This window comes from Rhinatrema bivittatum, chromosome 2, assembly GCF_901001135.1.
Source record: "Rhinatrema bivittatum chromosome 2, aRhiBiv1.1, whole genome shotgun sequence".
Lineage (NCBI taxonomy): Eukaryota > Metazoa > Chordata > Amphibia > Gymnophiona > Rhinatrematidae > Rhinatrema > Rhinatrema bivittatum.
This window is the reverse complement of record NC_042616.1, coordinates 85,093,464-85,113,786: the sequence shown is the minus strand read 5'-3', so window position 1 is coordinate 85,113,786 and position 20,323 is coordinate 85,093,464. Positions and strand designations below refer to the sequence as shown.

Genomic DNA, 20,323 nt, shown 5'->3' with positions numbered 1-20,323 from the left:
AAAGAAAGCTTTATTTAATTATAAACCTATGGATATGATTTCATGATTAGGAACATACTGACCACTACCAACATGTAATATTTGCCACCTATTTACAGATTACAAGGAACAAGTTCATAAATAGGGCTTATGCCTAACATTATAATGAAGTGATCTTGATATCTGGAATTTGAAATTCTGTATATAATGTCATTGACCAGAGGATCTGGTTCAACCAGGACAGACCATTCTAGCCTAGTTTTTCTTTTACTAAACCCTGCTTACTCTTTAACCCATTAATATAAATGTAACTAAAAAATCAGTGATAAGCACTAAAGGGTTAAGTGACATAAATTAATAACCTAGCCTTCCCCAAACAAACAAGGATTCAATGGCACTCCAGGGAAGACCAAGCAAGTCAAGCACTCAAGTGAACAAACAGTTGAACTGCACAACATTTCCAAAACAGAAAACCGAGATGGTAGTATACTTACGCCATAACGATAACACTGAAATCCAGCCAGTTCCATGGATCGCGAAGGAAGGTGAACGGTTTCAGACAGAATCCTCTTGCCAGAATTTTTATCATTGATTCAAAAGTATAAATGCCAGTGAAAGTGTACCTGAGTAAAGTGTCGAAGAAAAGCAAGAGCATTAGCAGTTAATGGAGGTGTTGGAAAGGTGGAGGGGCTGAGGCACCCTCAGTCTACTCACACAGTGAGCAGCCTCATGATGACCAGAGGAAAATGGGTGACATATGAGGGAGCACGTACGGCTATCTTACAATGAGTGCAAGCTTCATGGCAGCATTTCTTGATGACTTTGCAATCATCCAATCAGACATAAGAGGAAATCGTTTTATCTTTACTCAAGAGCATATCCCAGACAAGTCAATAGAAGAGAAATGAATTATGGAGCCACAGTTCAAGAGGGGTGCGGGGTGGGGGGGGGGGGGGTAACATTGGATGTGGACGATTAATCATACCTCTCAATGCTTTCCACCCATGCTAATATAAGAAAGTTAATGGTGTACAGCCGATTATTAGATTTTGTAATGTCCTTTGACAACTGCAAACGGATCTCTTCCTGCGAGGACCCTAATATCACATTCCTATGATCATGTGACGCGTGCGTCGTTATAATCTATTTGTTTATTTATTTGCCGCTTTTTGCACTTGAGGATTCCTGCTTAAAGTGTACATTAATATCTCTCCTCATATTAGTCAATTAGAATTCGGAGGGACACCAATTCTGATGTATTTAAATAAACCTTGAAGATGTGTATCCTATTAGTTTTCGTAAACAAATCTGATGCTTGGAAAGAAACCACGCTATATTATGTTGACCCAGCAATGCACAGCCCGAGCCTCTATTTATGAAGGTTAATTCCTGATCAATAAACTTGGAAACCTGTGCACACGGTAAACATGGATAACCAATTAGGCCTACATTTCTCCACATTTTAATGCATGGGTTCTTTTTTCCCAGATGCTATCAATACGGAGCACCCAAAAGAATTGAGTTGCTCTGGGCCCCTTTCAAATATCACAAGTCCTCAAGAAGAATATACACCAAAGGAGAAAAAAAAAATGAAAACATGAAAATGATGATCAAGTCTATATTATGGTGCTGTATTTTTTCTGGAAACTCAGTCACCAATTTTACTTCTTTTTATTCTTTCCCAAGTGCTAATTCCTTGCAAGACTCGTTCCTTTTGCAGGCCTGCGCTTTGCATAACTTCCCATTCTGACTCTTCTTTCCCTTTCCTGATATTGTCTTCTAGAGAGGGACACAAGTTTCAATTCTTCTGACAGCAGCCTCCTGAACCCAAAGGCCAAGCAATATTTCCAGTCCGCTGATGCCTAAGAACTGATACGGGTGTGGAGTCCTCATTTTCCAGCATGCATTAACCTCTTATTTTTTTGTTGTGTGCTTTTTTTTTTTTGGGGGGGGGGGGTACATCATCAACCAGCTCCTTCTCAGATTTATTTTTGATATCTGGCTATAGTCACTTGATTTTAGAACAAACGTTAACTAATAAGAAAAAAGTGATGCAAAAAAATAATTTGTATATTCCATTAAACAAATTAAGCATCAAAGAAAAATGTTATCTTACATAAAGAAGAATAAGTGCAAAAACCGGAAGTTCAAATCACACCTTGCTCTAAGCAGAAAGGAATCATGTCACAGATGGTTAAAAAGTGACCTTTAGCTCATCACCAACCGGAGAGAGGATTAATCCCTTACATTCTGTTATTAATCATCACAAAACTCAAATGCTAAATGCACTTTTTTCCTTTTAGTTATATGTCTGCTTTATGGAGGTACAGGTAGGTAGAAATTTGACATGTTTATTTTGTGATACCCTCAAAGGAAGTGCTAACATTAGCCTTAATTGGTGTTCTGATCTGTTTAAGGGTAGGGATTATGAGAGGTATGTTTTTTGACTGACGGCAAAAGGCAAATGAAGACCAGAATTCATTTCATGCCATATGACCAATGAACCTTGATGTTAGGGAAAAAAAAAGGTTTTCTTTGAAGATGTCTTTAATGCATGTAATTTTTATTATTCACACTTATTGTGCTATGGGGATAAAAAGAGATGCACATTAGCGCCCCTCCTCCAAGCATTTATCTGCAGAAATGTAAGATCTGAAGAGCAACCCCCAGCATGCAGTATGCCCTTCACTGCTTCACAAAATGAGCACCTTGTAACAACTTCCAATATGAAAAGGGTAATATCTGAGTAAAAAAACCAGCCTTCTGTTCTTCCTCCTCCCGGATGTCCCTGTAGGGTAATACACTAATACTGAATCCCAGCATTTATGCTAAATCAGACGCTGATGCATGTCTGCCTTTTCGTTAATAACGTCCGACTGTGATTTTGATTCTGACTGCAGACAGGCTCTGCGTGATTCCTGCAGATCAGAATAACCTGGGGCACATTTTTCTTGTCCAGGAAGCTGTGACTAGACCAGCCACTGTGCTACAGGGCACCACATGGCTTGTGTATACCACAGTGTCGGTTAAAAAGTAATACAAGAGTCCAGATCAGGCCAGTGGGCCAAATCAGAGTTTGATGCGCTGTGTCTCTCTTATCAAATTAGATCTTAGGTTTCAGGTTTTCATTTACTTTTCCATGAGGAATGCCAATTATACATGTTCCAGTAAACTAGTCACTAGCTTCAAATGTTTCACTTTCACTGGCCAAAATAAATATTTTATAAATAAATTCTCTACTGAAGTGCTTTTCGCTTGAAAGGTAAAGCATATGCTTTCTCCACAGAGAGCAGCCTTAGTGCTGCGTGTAGACATGGTTTGAAGGTCTCCCTTTTCATTTTGGATAGTACATGATGTGGAACATTTTTTTCGGTGAAAAATCGTCCAGCACCCAGATGCCAATGGCCCAGCCTATGGTTTCTTTAAATCTTGCATCCCCTTCCATGAAACCTCCAGGAGGCAACAGAGTCTCAAATGAAGATTATATTATTCAAATCAAACCATGGGTTCATTCCGATGATGCAGGGCAGGCGCATTTAGCAAAAAAAGTTATGAGCTGCAAAGACTGAGGATTGTCAACTTACATTCCAAGTGTGGCTCACAAGGCGAGAAACACTGGCAAAGCACTTTATTGGGACAGACAGTGCACAATTCAAAAGTCAATACATTTGAAACTTGATAAACAAATAAACAAAGAAAATAAGAGTTCACTAAAAGATAAATAAATAAACTGATTTAAAAAAAAAAATGGAGTAGGCTAGATCAAAGATACTTACTCAACATACTTCATCCATGGTTCATTGTCAGACGAGGTCATGAACACGCAGTTGGTTAAAATAGTGAACATAATAAATATACTGAACAATGTAAAGAACATGAGTCAAGGAAAGGATAATGTACATCAAGAAATAATAATTAGACAGTAAAAAATATCCTCTTAATAGTTTGTTTTCTTTACTGGTATTCTTAGCATGCACATAGTATTTAACATAAAATATGAAGATAAACTTTACAAGAAGTTCTCTAACTACAGCAGCACAACAAGAAAACACATTTCAAAGTCTAACCTAAATTCCAGTGGTAGAAACTGTTCTGTATCTGTTTTGCTCTTTTGATGAGGCATTTGCTAATCCTTATTTGGTTTTATAAGGGCCTTTGGGATGACTGGCACACAAATAAATTAATATGCATAGCCTTTTAATTAACACTAATTTAGTCATGAATATTTGAGATTAGGAAAAACTCGCCCCTAGATTTATCAAAATATGTTAATGCATGATAATGCCCGTGATAGGAAAAAGGGGTGTGTTTAGGGAAATTTTTGAATGAGAGAGAGAGAGAGAAAGAGAGAGAGACTGACTATCTACAAAGCCCTCATAGTGGTGAAGTATTTACATCTCTATAGGATGGCCATCTAATAGGTCGAGGTGAGGTGCTGGTGGTTGTTTAGGTTTTAGGAGCCAGTTTCTCATGTAAAGTGAAGATTTGACATCATTTGGAATGAGGAAAATCTCACAAAGATATACTTTTGATTTCATTCATACGTTTTACCGAGAGTAAAAAGAGGCAGTCTAGGGATGTCCTCAGGAAAGATTCTGAGTACGCACAGTAGTTGCTATTTTGTAAGAGGAATACGCGTATGCATTACCAAACTATTTGTATGCTTTTACACCACCTAATTGATTCACACAAATGAAATCGGACTTATCTGTTGGCTGCAGTTTTGGGGTGGGAGATCTGGGTGAACTGGAGGGGGTTCAGGGTGAAGCACTGGGTCTAAGTGAAAGAGAGAACGACTGGGTGAACTGGTGGAGGTATCAGTGAACCGGTGATTCCAAGAATGTGCACAAGTATTTTCAAAACAATATACACACACACACACTTTATAACATATCTGCCTTTCCATTAATTCTAGGTGTTTATTCGTGCAGTATCAAAATCATTTTGTACGTAAATACATGCACATATGTTTATAACATGGGAAGAGAAGGTATGCGTGTTCTTGCATTGGAAATACGTGTTTACGGAAACATGCGCGCACAACTTCAGAGCTGAAATTTGTGGTAGTTTATAAATTGTGCAGCTTCCGCAGCACAATTTATAGAATTCTACCATCCACTTATGCGGGAAAATGCTGTACCAGGGAGAGGTTAGACAGTTGAGCTCTCCCTGCATAGGGGAGAGGTGATCCAGAGGGTGGAATCTGGGCAGGGTTGGGACTTACTTAGCAATGTTTTGATTTTAAAAAGTATGCATTCAAATTCTTTAGGTAGAACTACGTGCACCAAGTAGTAAGTGTAATTGTATGCGCATAATTATTGTGCTGAGTTCATTTTCAAAGTGGATTTACGTGTCTAAGCCTGCTTTGGAAACTGGAGTAACTTATGCACATATTTGCTGGCTAACTTACTTGCGATGTTTCAAAATGACATCCTCGAGTAGAAATATTGTTACTGGGGGAAAAAAAAGAAAAGAATGCTTTGCAGGTTTTGATACTTCTTCTCAAGACACCTAAGTGATGGGGAGACTACTGTGGTCTTGAATGCTTGTGTACAATATCGTCTTTGGATAATTCTTACATGGCTTCGATCTAAAGTATCACAACTCTCACTCACTCCAAGACTCTTATATCAAAAGGGTTTCTTCCCTTCAGTGCCTAGAAGAAAAGGCTTTTGAAAATAGGACTTTTCAATGTAAAAGTATCAAACATTTACTACAGTTTTGCAACAGTTGGATTTATCAGTGATAATAGCATAGAATTTCTAATTAGGAAAATGCCAGGGCAAAAGTGAAACAATTTGTTTTGCTTAGGAACAAAACCTTTCCGTATCTCTGTTTAACAATTCACGTTTTATTTGTGATTTGTATCAAAATTATTCTCACTTTCCTCGCCGTTTGCTTCTTTTGGTATTGATGTAGCCAGGGTCCTATAATGAAACCTAGGATCTGATTCTACGTTGTCTCCAAGTTAAGCCATTCTAAGGGGGAACAACTTTGAAAACAGTGTGTTTTGAAGCAAAGTCCATGGGCTTTGCACCAATTTTCAAAGGAAAAAGTCTGCACATAACCTTCCCTTTGAAAATTACTGAAGGAAAAAGAACACAAGAGATTTGCACCTCTTTTTTCTATGGGTACTCTTTCTGGACAAAATAACACACAGGGATTGTAACTTTAAAACAAGCCCATGGGCACCCATATACGTACGAATAGGAGCACAAGTGCTCATACCCTGTAATTTTAAATTGTGCAAGTATTGTACATGAATGATTTAAAATACAACTACCACGAGTATGTGCACTCTAAGCAAACATAATGCTCGTTTATTCCTTAGGACTTTGTCGGATTTAATGCATGCAGGTAAGCGGATTTTAAAACATGCTCACATGAAAGACATAACCAGTTTTACCAATCAGTCCACCAGTCTGCCCAGTCTGTCTCAGGGTCATCCAGACCCTTCCAGTTCTTCAGCCTGCACTCCCCCAGTTGACCCAGACCCCTTATTCAATTATTTTAGTTATAAAAGGAGATTTATGCAGACTACATTCACCAAGAGCAGCAGTAAATATTTGCAGCTAACAGCCAACTGCACCCCATGGCCACAGGATTTAAAATTTGGATTTATGCATGGAACTTTTGGTCCCACCCCAGAACGCCCCTGACACAACCCTACTCCGCCCCCTTTATTTTTTTTTACTCACACACGAGCATATACGTGCGTAATTTGCGACTTTTAAAATTCACGGTGCTCGCATGTAGCCCAGATACTCGCATATATGGACTTTTTAATGCAAGCAACGCTTTTAAAATTAATCCCATAGTTTTGAAAAAGCAAAACTAAATGCTTTGATGCCTCCCCTGGCCTAACCTTGCCCTGGGACCACCTTTATGAATATGTGGGTAAATGTATGTACACTGAGCCACTGCATGTGCACTTTTACCTGCATACACGATGAGCAATTTTCAAAAAATGTTTACTCCGAGTAAATGGCTTTTGAAAATTGCCCTCAATATTTTGCAACCTTCTCATAAAAGCCATATGAAAATTATGCTAGCAGGAAAGATAGAAGAGGGCCCAGAATGGCATACACTGTACATCAATGAACTGCATTTGTACCAACTAGTGCATAGAAATTTTAATTCCCATCTGTAAACTGAGAAATAATTGCACTCAAAGGGATTATGTGCCCAGCTACGACATCAAAAACATTCTCTACTGCTATGATTTATTCTAGGGTTACAGATTGTCTTAGGTGCCATGGCGAGGTCAGAGGGAAAGAAATTAGTTATACTGTCTGAACGGAAGAAACAGAAACATGATATATTCAAGTCGGTCTTGTTTTCAACAGAGGCATGAACTGGAGGTGAGCAGGCATTCCCTACGGTTCTGCCTGAGAAGGCACGGAGGGCATCCACGAGTGACGCCGAGGTTTGTGGTCTTGAGCAATCAGGAAAATAACAGGCAATCTGGACACTCGATAGTGCACGGTTTAGAAAACATGAAGGGACAACTTTACCAAAAAAACAGCATTAGCTGTAAGGGTTTAGTGCCATTATTAAAGCTTCCTTTTTTCTTTTTGTTAATCACTCTGTCAACCAGGGCTAAATCCATTAGTCTTAGATATAGCCCTGTATTTTGTAGAAGAGCAAACCTGTGGGTTTGCGATTGCTTGCCCTGTGTCTTGATTATCATGTCTACAATAATGCTGGGATGACAGTGCAAGTAGTAAAATAAGTTAAAATGGGTAATAAAGATGACAAATGGTAACATAATCATACTTATGGAATGAATTTAACTCTTCAGATTTTCCACTGATGAATCTTGGGGCAAAACTGGAGTGTTCTGCGTCTCAAAGACTTCCTCAACTTTGAAAATGTGATTTCCACCCAAAGTCCGAGGCTCACCCAACCATGTATGCTTCCTAACTTCCTTGTCCACTCTGGTGCCATAATCTCTTTTCCCACCTAAGGGGTGAATTTTAAAATAGTTGATCGCATTAAAAGGCCCATGAACGCGATTCATATTCTAAAACGGCCCAATTATATGTGTAAATGTGTGTATGCAAGCAACCAAATTCATGGGGAAAAGGGATGGAGTTAGGGCATGTCAGGGGGTGGGGGACGATATTCATACATGTAAATCTGCATTTTAAATCCAGTTGCCACAGCATGCGATGAACTGTTAACCTCATGTATTTACTTTTGCTCTGGATGAGGTGTCAAACCTGCCAAAAATGACAGGGTGTGGGTTTGGGATAAACTGGGGGGAGTGCAGGCTGAAGAACCAGATTGGTCTGAATGACCTCAAGACAGACTGGGCAAACTGGTGGACTAATTGGTAAAACTGGGATTGTCCTTCTGCTTACATGCGTGCGTTAAAGCTGACGAAGTCCTAAGGAAGATACATGAAATACATTTGCCTGCGTAACCATTTAAAATATAGCGCTTGGAGTATTTAAAATTGTATGTGCACAATTGCTCACACGATTTAAAATCCCCATGTGTGTATGCCCTCACATACACATATACGAGCACCCACACGCTCGTTATAAATTTAATGTCCCTATGTTTTTGTGAGGGCTCAATTCATGGCCAACATTATAGATGGTAGCTCATTGCAAAGATGATCTTAAATATGCCTAACCTTATAATCGGAGGAGTAATTTTCAAAAAGAGTTATGCATTATAAACTCTGGGTTTATACACTTTTGAAAATTGCTCGAAAGAAGGGAGGCAGGTGGATTGAGCGTGTTAAAGTATGCGCAGAATGCCTCTTTGTACTTTTACATCCACCTTCCCGAGGCATTCCAGGGGACGAGGACAGAATTATTGTACACATGTTGGTTATGTTGGATTCTCATGCACAAATTTATTCCTGCTCATGAGCAGGTGCCACTGTGTGTGTGTGGGTGTGTGTGTGTGAGCACTCGACCGTTATGTACAAACCCGCATATTTGCAAAGTGGATTTCCATGCATAAATGCTGGCTACGTTCTGCAGGTCCCAAGCACTACTTGAAATGTAGTCAAGGGCCAGGCCACTAGGCGGCATCATTGGCAGTTCATCAGTCGAGCAATACAAGGGATCTGTAGATCCCCCCGCCGGGAAAAAAAGAGCACCTCCAGAATGGGAACTGGTAAATGGTAAGAGGGGTGGGGGAAACTTAGGTAACCCCCAGAGGGGGGACAAGATCATTCCTCAAGTGGGTTGGCGCATGGGATGCCCCTACACGGAGCTAACATCATTGGTCATTTAGGAGGAGATGCCCCAGAGAAGATGGTGCCATTCCTGAGGGCAAGGGGTGGGAGATGCCCCTGAAGGGGTCCAAACTAATTGCTTAGGTGGGAAATGCTCTAGAGATGGACGGTGTCATTGTTAGGGCTGGGAAAGGGATTTGAAGGGTTTCCCCAGAGGGGCCTTGTGATGCCATGGGGTGAGGGGGGAGGGGGTGGGAGATCTTATTTTATGGACGGGTTGGAAGAAGAAATCCCACCATGCTAACTGGCCCTTTCATTTCAGGCTCGTTAGCAAGGGAGCTTTCCCAAGGTAGTTAGCATGCACACAGCAGAGTTTTTTCCTGTTTCTGTGCACACTAATACTGTGGCAATGCTAGTGTGACAAATATTCAAGATGCACATGATAAGTCTTTATGCAGAGGCTGCTCAGTGCTGTTTTACCATGCACGTTGCCAGCTCGCATGCTAACCGTTTTAGCAGCACAAGCTTTACTGGGTAGGCCCATAGAGGGCATGAAATTATTTTGCCATAGTAGCTGCTGAAACATGAAGCCCTTCTCAATTAATTCATAGATAAGCCATCAAAACCCTCTTAGATCATTTATTTATTTATTTATTTAATTTCTTTTACTATACCGATGCTCAAGACTAGGTCTTATCGTACCGGTTTACAATGTATGAGGGGAAACCAATTAACATCAAGGTAGAAAGTAAAGTTACATTAAACAGGGAGCATAAAACCTGGGCAATGGAAGACAGTACAGAGTATATATATATATATATCATGTATGAAAGGTGTTGCAATTGTTGAGGAAATCAGGTTCTTTGCATTTACAATACTAAATACTTCTTTACAAAACAGTTAGTCCTAACACCAGCAAGCTTTTCAGTCCCTAGGCAGCAGCAGTTCTTTCCTGAGCTGGAGCTTCTACCTCTCACCGCTTGACAGAACTCACCAGAACTAGTGAACAACTTGAAGGGAAACTCAAACCAAGCTGATTTCAAGTTTTTTCAGAAATCTCAGGTTTTTTCCCTGGAGAATCAAATGTTTTCCCCTGTAATTCTGGGAAAACACCAAAGTCAATCCAAACAAAATCCAAAATAGATCTGAAAACTCTGGTGACTCTTCAAATAATCCAAAGCAGACCTGCCATCTGAAAAGATTGCTCTTCAGATTGTTTTAATGATTCAAAGCAAATTTTGCTAAAAAGGGGAATTTTCTTAAAAAACAAAAAAAACAAAAAAAAAACAAACTTCTTGAACACAGTCAAGAATCTTTTTGAATTTTTTTTCCAGGTTCGTTGAATCAGGGATGAGCTTTTTTTTTTTTTATGTCATATCTTGACTTAACGATTGACATACAGGAGGCAACTTTTATGCAGCTTTCATCGATGCAAACCCTGCGGGCAGTTTCAACTCATACGCACCAAAACCACCTGCCTAACTTTAATTCTGCTCTTTTGTCCGGGCGGCGAGGGAGCAGGCATGGAGGCGAGGGGTGAACAGCATGCATAATTTCAAAAACATCATGCATAAGAACATAAGAAATTGCCATGCTGGGTCAGACCAAGAGTCCATCAAGCCCAGCTTCCTAATGCACATGCACTATTTTTGCACCCCTGGGCTAAACATGCCACAAGAAATGCCCCTCTTTAAAGGAGATAAGAGGAACCATGCTGTGATCCCTATGCATACTTTTAGCTATATTTTAGGGGGTGGACAATTTTCAGCCAGGCCATTTCACCTTAATGACAAGGTCATGAAGACCTTCATGCATATATATGCATGAGACATTATTTGCAGTCTTTCCCAACGTTATAGAGATACCAGACAAGTTAAAACTATATTAAAGTCTAGCCGCATATTACAATCCTTGATTTAAAACAAATATTTGGCTTCCGAGTTCTCTAACCACATTCAGGCTTTAAAACACATTGGGCCAGATGCATTAGGCATGGCTGCCATTGACACAAAACTGAAGAAACCTCTTCATGCATCTGGTTCTAGGCATTAAACTGGGCTAAATCTGAAGGGTCTCTGACTTCCCATTCGGTTCTGGACATTTAAGCTTTGATCTGCAGGGAAAGCAGCACAGAGATTCCACATTGCAAATTGGCAGGAAGGAGATATAAAGTTCGTTCTACTCCTACCATCCACAGCAGATAACATTGATAAGTGGGAACCAGGAAGGGGGGGCAACCCAGAAGAAGAGATTTGATTAGGGGAAGCTTCCCGGAGCAGGGGGTGATCACATGAGGGGGAAGGGGCACGTGAGGCCCTGCACTCACACTGTCTTTCCCATTACAGTCACTGGAGATTAAGGATCTGGGTTCTAGAGTGTTGGCATCTGGTATGAACACATCCAGCAAAACCCCTTAGCATAGATCCTAGAGGTCCATGCACCTTTGAGCATTAGGCTTTTAATGTGTGTATGTGTCAGAGGGGAGAGTTGAGGACCCCGTTTTCATTCTACTGTAATTCAACATCCACTGTTATGCTGTCCTCAAAAAGGGAGTAAAAACTGATCTCTACTGTGTCCATTTATTAAGTCACGTTATAACTAGCATTGTAACGTAGGCTACCAGCTGGTTCTAATGCCCAGTCTACGAAGTTAATGAGATGCAGAATGCAGCTGCATCATGACGATCCCATTCAACAGTTCCATTTTCCCCACACTATCTGGCCCAGTGGTGCAGTAAGCACCCCCCTCCCATGAGGCAGTCTCACACACAAACCCCTCCCCTCTGCTGGCAAGGCAGGGAAATCCCTAGGCATAAACCATCCTCTGAAACTGTAACCTTCCCCTGAAGCTGGGAAACCCCTACCCCACCACCCCAGGTGAGCCTTCCCTTCTGATAATGGCTCCAGAGATATAATTAAGAGTCTAGCATTACGTGGCCCTTGTTAGGCCCATTGAGAGTTGAATTTTAAAAGCCCGACGCATGCGCTAATTAGGGGATGTGCAAAGAAGTTGAGCTTGTGCACGCCAAACAAATTTTAAAGGCAGCGGAGACATGTGCACATCTCCTGCAGCGCGCATGTCTCGTACGTTTTCAAAAAGGGGTGGGGCATGGCCGTGATCTGGGCGGGGCATGGGCGTTTTGGGACGTGAACGTAAGATGTGTGCATAAATACCGACACGACCCAGCGCGGGCTGAGGCCCCCTGCTGCGTAACTTTACTTCTGCTATGGATGTTGTATAAGATTAAATTTAAAGAAAACTACTCAGATCTATGGGGTTTTAAGGGTCGGGACTAACTGGGGGGAGTTCAGGCTTTCAAACCAAGGGGGGGGGGGGTTGGAGGACATCTCTCTTACCTAGACAAACTGGGGACGAACTGATAAAACTGGGAATGGCATCGGCGCATGCCCATTTTAAAATCCCACAGTTTATGTAGTAGACGTGGGATTTGCAAGCACTTCAAATCTGGCGCACACGTGCCCGCGGCCAGGCTATTTTATAACATGCGCACATAGGCACACTCTCGTTATAGAAATGTCTGCGTATCTGGGCGCAGACTAACATATGCACGCAAATGCAGGCACATGCACCGGTTTGAAATGTACCATTTCAGTATTTATGCTGGATCCAGTGAATACCTAATCAGCCTCTTCGCATATGCCTGCACTATTTCAGGGTCATTTTTTTATACACATTAGCACCGTGGCAGTGTAAACATGCATTCAATTTGTGTATGTTAGGCAGCATAGGCAAAAATATGCATGAGATCTAATGCCCATGAATAAATGTACTCCTATGATGGTAACAGAGTGTGGCAGTGCAAGATTCGTGGATCCTTGCTGCTGTGGTGAGGTTGACTCAACCCAAGGGGTAGGCTTCGTAGGTCCTCACTGACAGCCGGTGGAGCCTCGCAGGAGAGAGACTGGACAGGAGCTTCCCTTATACCAACCCCTTTCCCTTTGGGTTTAGCCCTCCGATTCTGGGGGCCGGCAAGTCTTAGGCGAGAGTCTCTATGGAAGTAGCGTACGCGTAGGTCCAGGGCCAGGCTAGGGTCGGTGGCAGGCAGCAAGCGAGAATGGTCAATGTCCAGGCAAGGGTCAGTGGCAGGCAGCGAGCGAGAATGGTCAACGTCCGGTCAAAGGTCGGATCGAGAAGTCAGTCCGAGAGCAGGCTTGGGAGATGAAGAAAAGGACTGACGCAGCAGGGGCAGGCAGGAAGACAAAGGGCTGGATGAGAGGAAGCTGGAGAGGCAAGGCAAAGCTGAACTGGAGTAACAAGGCAGGCTGGACTAGAGAGATGAGGCAAGGCTGCGCTGGAGAGATGAGGGGAAGAAGCAGGATCAGGAGCCAGGAAGCAGCAACACACACTGCGCACTAGGATGCAGGAGACCCGTTGCTGAGACACAAGAGCCCTTAAATAGTGAGGGCAGCATGATACCATCAAGGGATGCTGCAGAGGCTCTCCCGCCACGGGCCCTGTAAGAGGAGGAGCTGTGCAAGCGCATGCCTTGGGCTGTCCTGGGCAGGAGCAGGCTGGCGTCACACGGAGCTGCGTTTGGGAACGCAGAGGAGCCGGTGGTGTCCGTGCCACGGCATGGCGCAAACAGTATCCTGAGCATTACTGGATGGCTTTGGGGCGAGTACCATGGCTGGTGGGGCCTTCCCGCGAGCCACATTCCTAACAGCCAATTTTAAACAGAATGAAGAGCAAGTATTAATTAGCAATATTTTTTTTTGTGCCTTTACTTACTATACAGCATCTAATGTGCCACCAGGACTTTCAAATCAGAGATGAAGTCTTGTGTTGTTATTATTATTATTGTTGTTATTTTAGTTCTTACAATATTAATCCTTATTTTAACAGAAGTATTTTCATAATACTTTTCATAATGAAGCGCTGTTCTCCAAAGTATAGGAATACGCCGCTAAGCACACTCCACAATCCAATACAATTATGTTGTTCACCGAGATGCACACAAAAACATTCTCAACCTATAAATAGGCTAAATAAGCATCAGCATGAATGCAACTGGGATTACACTAGATTTACAGCAGAAATGTATCCTGATCACCACAGACCAATTTTATTAAAAAAAAATATATATATATACTTGTTCACTGTCAAAGGTAGAACAAGTTTGAGCAAGGATTTCACTTAGCAAATAAACCAATATACAAGAGATACTCCACAAAATGCTATATGGCAGTCAGCTTTTCGATGGTCCTGGAAGCTTCCATTCCTGGCAGGTTTATAGAATATGAAACCATTTAAAAGTATATTCCTCAGGGCCAGCCTGGTAGTACTGTGCTGAACACTGCCACATAGAGGACTTGGGTTTGACTCAGCCTGGAGGTAGGGACACTGTGGCAGGCAGTAGCGTTCAAAGCCACTGGTGGGAGAAAGTCCCAGTCACTCCCTCTGACACAGACACACATTAAAAGGCTAATGCTCAAAGGTGCATGGAAGGGTGACACCTAGTGGCCAGATTTAAAGCCCATGATTGCAGGTTTCCAGAAGGAGCCCTTGTGCACGGCTCCTGGCAAGGTCACTGCAATGATAAAGTGAGTTGTAAATGAAAGGCTCATGGCACCAGTTCCTACTGAGCTGGGTGCCCACAGGGAAAGAATGAAAACTGCCAGGCCCCCCAAAACAGCATGATCCCTCTAATTTTATAGGCACCAGTTAATTTGTAGTTTGCACCACTAAATTAAATGGATTTTACCCTGTTCCTTCACATTCAGAAATCCAAATATATGGTTGAAGGTAATAAAGAGGACTTATGCAAGAAAGTTTAACTTGCACGTTTAAAGGTCTTTTGTACATGCTACACAGTAAGGCCTTACAATGCAGGAAAAAAAATAGTCCACCATCACATTAATGTGTAAGCGATAAAATTAGCACTTATCCATATGTAAATGAGAGAGCATCATATCCAAACTAGCTTTTTCTAGATCCATGGAAAATAGCATGCTATTCCCTCCACTCCTGCTGTTTTCCATGGGCTTGGTAGAGCCATAAAAAGTTAGCAAACACCTGCTTTGTACCAGATGTTAACTTTTTATCATTCCCACTGTCTCAGAAATTTCTCTGTAGTAACTGGCCAGAAGTGAAAGGACCGCTTAGTAGGGCTGCTTTCCTTATGCTCCCAGCCCCGTACCTCCACAACTGACAGCATTCGGCCCCCCCCTCTGACACTCTCCCCACCACCCAGTGACTACACAACCTCCCCCCATTCCCCCAAACTTCTTGCGAATCCTCCCCCTGAAGGGCTCCTTCTAGAACCCTACAATCATGGGCTTTAACTCTGGCCACTAGGTGTCACCCTTGCACGATGACTGGGACTTCCTCCCACCACAGGCTTTTGAACGCTACTGCCACAGCATCCCTACTTCCAGGCTGGTCTGGGGAGTTGAAGGCCTGACCCTAGAACCAAAGCCGAGCCCTCTGTGTGGCAGTGTCCAGCACAGTGCTACCAGGCTGGCCCTGAGGAATATACTGTTAAATGGTTTCATATTCTTTAAACCTGCCAGGGAATGGGATACAGGACAAGCACTTTCTAGCAATGTCATTCAGAGGCCAGCAGTGGGGCAGGCAGGAGGGCTCAGACATCTCTCTTGCCATGAAGAGCAGGGCAATTGTTTATTTCCTTTATTTTTTACATGTATACTTTATCAGCCCATTCCATACCGCACCGTGACTAGAAAACATTGCACGAGAGCTCTTTATTGCATTACAAACTGTGCCCTGAAGTCTGTGTGGCACACGGCTTTTAAAAGAAACCATGCCACAACCTTCAGATCTTTGGGAGGGAACAGTGCAGCAGTCAACACAAATAATCATTTTGCCTGATCTTAAAGAAATGAAATTCCTGGGGAAACTGTTTATAAAAATATCAGTGTCTCCCGAATTTTATAGCTCCACAGGAAAACAGCCACGCAGAAGCCCTGAGGAAGAGGTAAGGTGCTGTTCAGCCTCCCGTGCCTGCCCCTGCTGTAAAGAACTGGGCCCAGTACTCCCTGTGGTTCTGCCCTCGCTCCGTGCTGATTCCACCTTGATAAACTGCAGCCCCATGCAGGTGGCAAGTCATTACCAAAGAGGTGAATGAAAAGTGGTTGCCCCTTTAGGTGTTCCTCTGGGACCAACCAAGAGATCCAGAGGTTAACTCTAGGGTCCTCTTAGTTTCTTCTCTGATCAATTTTTGTCTTTGAAGTTTTAATTGGAAGGGTGCACTTTTATTATATTTCAGACTGTATATTGTTATAAACGATGATATTGCATTTGTACGTTTATTCTGTGTGGATCTAACTCTACCCATAGTATGGTTGGGGACTAGGGTGGAAATCCATAATATATCGGGCTTGGTAGTGTGTCCGTCAGTGCTCGCGCATGTTCCCCAGCCCGCCGATAGATGACGCAGGCGGCTCCCTGACCGCCTTAGAGGCTCAAACACGCCGTACAGTGGCCATGTCACAACACCAGCTACAAGAGGTACTCCTGGGGGAATTCAGCACTACTGCTGAATGCAGATTTTGCCCAGAATTTCTCCTTCCCGCAGATTTCCTCCCTCACCTCGCCGATTTCCTCCCTCGCTGGAAGACTATTCAAAACCAGAAGGTCAGCAGCCATCGCGGGACAGGCAGAAAATAGCAGAGGAGACCCCGGCATGCTGCGAACGGAGCGCGTCCCGCGGCACACGCTCCATTCATGGTGGAGATGAAGGCCCGGCGCGCCGTTCGTGGTGAAAAGGTAATGCCCCCGTGTGCCGCGTTCGGCGCACCCGGGCCTTCATCTTCGCCGCGAATGGAGCGTGTGCCGCAGGACGTGCTCCGTTCGCGGCATGCCGGGGTCTCCGCTACTATTTTCTGCTCAAGGCGAAAATGGAAGGCCTCCGTGTGCTGCAAACGGCGCAGGTCCTGCGGCATGCCGGTGAGAGAGAATGTGTGTCAAGGAGGGGAGGGTGAGAGAGAGCAGGAGGGTGTGAGAGAGAGCATGGGGGGGGATGCCGGTGAGAGAGAATGTGTGTGTGAGAGAGGAGGAGTGACAGAGAGCATGGTTGGTGAGAGGGGGGTGGGGAGGGTGTGAGAGAGAGCATGAGAGGTAAGAGAGGGTGGGTGGGGAGATGCTTGTATGGATTTCAGAGAGAGCGAGCCTATATGAGGGGAGGGGGATGCCGGTGAGAGAGAATGTGTGTGTGAGAGAGGAGGAGTGACAGAGAGCATGGTTGGCAAGAGGGGGGTGGGGAGGGTGTGAGAGAGAGCATGAGAGGTAAGAGAGGGTGGGTGGGGGGATGCTTGAGTGTGGGTTTCAGAGAGAGGGAGCCTATATGAGGGGAGGGGGTGCCAGTGAGAGATAATGTGTGTGAGAGAGGAGAAGGGGTGTGGGGGAGTGCGAGAGACAGCTTGGTAAATAAACTTTGCCAGCCCTGGCTTTAGCAAATGTGCCTCCACGTCCCTTGCCCTGGGTGAAAACAATTTCGTTTTTCCTTTTCAGCTAACGCTTCCATACAAGAGCATATGGGCCAATAAAAAGGCTCGCCGCCCGGGCGTAGAACGGGTACAGTTGCTGGTTTAGGATATTGTAGGTTGATATATATTTAGGGTATTTTGTAGTAGTATTGCTGTAAACCGCTTTAGGTCCTTTTAAAAAAATGTGGTACAGAATATAAATTTAAAATGTAATGTAATGTAAAAAGAGGGTGAGCAGCAGAGCAAGTTATCTGGCATCAGAGCTGGTGCGTTTACTTTACTGCATTGACTTTAGGGCAGGCATGGAAATGGGGGGAAAAGTCCAAAGTTACTTTGCTTTCTAAAACCATGACGCCATATGCCTCACAATATAAGTATTTACTGAAAAAAATAATATAAGCGTAATATTAAAATCAAGTTAACTTGCACCATACGTGTGACGACATTAGAAGCGGTACCCGGAAATCACCTTAAAGGATATGCGTGTACCAAAATTCTTATTGCAGCTCTTCTGACAAGATGAAAAGGACTAAATATGTACAAGGCAGGGGTGGCACTAAATCGAAAGATCACCTTCCCTTTGTTCAGTACTATAAATGTCTGCGGAAAAAAAAGGACAGGAGAAACGAACAGCGCGTTAATAAAAAAAGTGTTCTTCTTTCCAGAACATTAGATTTGCAAGTGTGAAGTATTGTTAAGACTGTGACATAAAGCACAGAACGGGACAAAAAGCCTTTGTAAATTACACCTTTAGGGTACCATCCAGGAAAGCTCCCACCACCTACAGAGACAGAGGACTCCTGTGATTTAAGTCTGCATAATAGATATATTTTTGAATACCTCTTAGTTTTTGACTCGGTTTCCAGATAAGCTGGATAACAAAAGCTATCTTACCTACCATGTTAGACTTTGATGTGGAATCATCGTTTTTTTCACGAATCTGTGTTAGGGTTGCCAAGGGCTTCACTTTTTCAGGAAAGGCTAAACTTATGCATTTATGGATTTATAATCTAGCTTTTCTTAGGGAAATCCAAACTACATAGACTTTGCCTGGAAGTAGATAAACATAGGACTGGATTGACCTGCCCTGTAAAAAAAAAAAAAAATCTGGAGCTGGTTGGAAAAACCTGTTTTCCATCTAGAAAAAAGGCCATCTGCTACCACTTAAAGGTCAGTATAACAGCTTATTTATACAGCTCTCCCAGAGATCACTGTGGTCATCACCCATTTTGTTTTCCTAATAAACAAGCATTCATAATACCAGAATGCACTCATTTAAGCTTTCGTTAGTGTTCACTCATGCTTAATGTTCTTTCTGGGTATTGTCAATGGTATTAATTAGCCTGCAGCATCTTACAGGTTCCCTTTGATAATAAAAATTCCCATGTAATGTTAAGCTCTTGTCTTTCAGGTAATTTCTCATCTGCATAGTTTTCTTATTTTAAAAAATGTCTTTTTTTTTTTTAACATTGTTACTGCACATTAAAAAAGGATTATGAAACTCAAGATGGATTTATCCTGAAATGACATCATGAAAGCAAAATTTGATCATCCCCTTATCTAATGAGATCTTTCATCACAAAGTTCATCCTTTTTTTTTTTTTTTTTTTCAATTGCAGTCAGCGTGTTTCACCACTTTCAAATGCTAAATTCAAAAGAGCAAGCATAAAGCTGTTGACGAACCTTATGATTTCTGTAGAAAGGGTCAAGATCCTCCAAGGGCTGGCCAACGAGCTGTGACGGAAATTCTCCATAAATGCGGGGCAGCTGCTTGCCCGCCTCCAGATCTGGGTGCGGACGGGGTTTCTCTTCTTCAGGCGCCTGCTCTTTGTGCTCCTGCTCGGCACTTCTGGCCTGCTCCTCAGCGATGCGCTTCTCGATGGCAGCCAAGGACTCGTGGGTGAACCGGCGGAAGCTGTCAGGACCTGGTGGTAACAGAAGGGTTGCCATCTTCTCATCCTGCTTATTCTGTACTAGTTTTTACTCCTTATAGCGGAAAACAACTGAAAAGAAAGGTCATAACTAAGCGTGAGTGACCTACACAAGTGCTGCAGCAAAGAGTATAGCAGTGCCCTACTGGCCTGCTGCATCCCCTATATCTGCACAGATAAGACAAGCATTTTCTCAATCCATGACTTGGAGGTATCCAATTATGGCAATGAGATCGTCAAGCAGCAACCTTGCAAACCATACAAAAGCTTAGAAACAAAAGATTCAATTAAGCTGCATTTGTGTCTGAAATGTGCAAGCAATCAGACTCTAGAACATAGTTTAGGACTCAGATTTCTGTTTTCACATGCACATGATTGACTGTGAAAACATCAGGCTTAAACTACAGTAACCATTGCTCTATTCCCCAATGGTCCAAGGGTCATCAGCCGCACATGGATTCACTTGGACCAAAATAAAATTGATCATATAATATCTATGCAGATTTTGCAGATTTAAGACAGGGTATAGTACTATTCAAGCTGTTTGATAGTCCCTGTGGCTTAGCCATATCCACCATTAGGAGCTAAAATAAATCGGAAGGTGCTACTATGCTGTAGCTTATCGTAGGCCCCTGCAGGCTTTTACATTAATAAACAAAGCACGAACAACCTAAGGGTGAACATTGGAGGAACGGATTTAAAAAATTCAACAGGGGTTTTTTTTTAACCATAAGGAAATGTGCATCATTTATTCC

At 42.8% G+C, this 20,323-nt stretch overlaps 1 protein-coding gene across 13 annotated transcripts in view; it reads right to left on the bottom strand.

Moving 5' to 3' along the window:
* The window catches only part of LOC115084076 (sodium channel protein type 5 subunit alpha-like), a 1,049,386-nt gene that overhangs the window by 839,949 nt on the left and 189,114 nt on the right, over positions 1 to 20,323 (bottom strand). For all 13 annotated transcript variants that reach the window (XM_029588401.1, XM_029588411.1, XM_029588408.1 and 10 more), the window contains exons 2-5: positions 19,321 to 19,640; positions 18,119 to 18,237; positions 3,756 to 3,845; positions 474 to 602 (exon numbers count right to left, since the gene is read on the bottom strand). In XM_029588401.1, coding sequence (XP_029444261.1) covers positions 474 to 602; positions 3,756 to 3,845; positions 18,119 to 18,237; positions 19,321 to 19,587 — 605 coding nt within the window. In that variant the 5' untranslated portion in view covers positions 19,588 to 19,640. The remainder of the gene's footprint in view (positions 1 to 473; positions 603 to 3,755; positions 3,846 to 18,118; positions 18,238 to 19,320; positions 19,641 to 20,323) is intronic.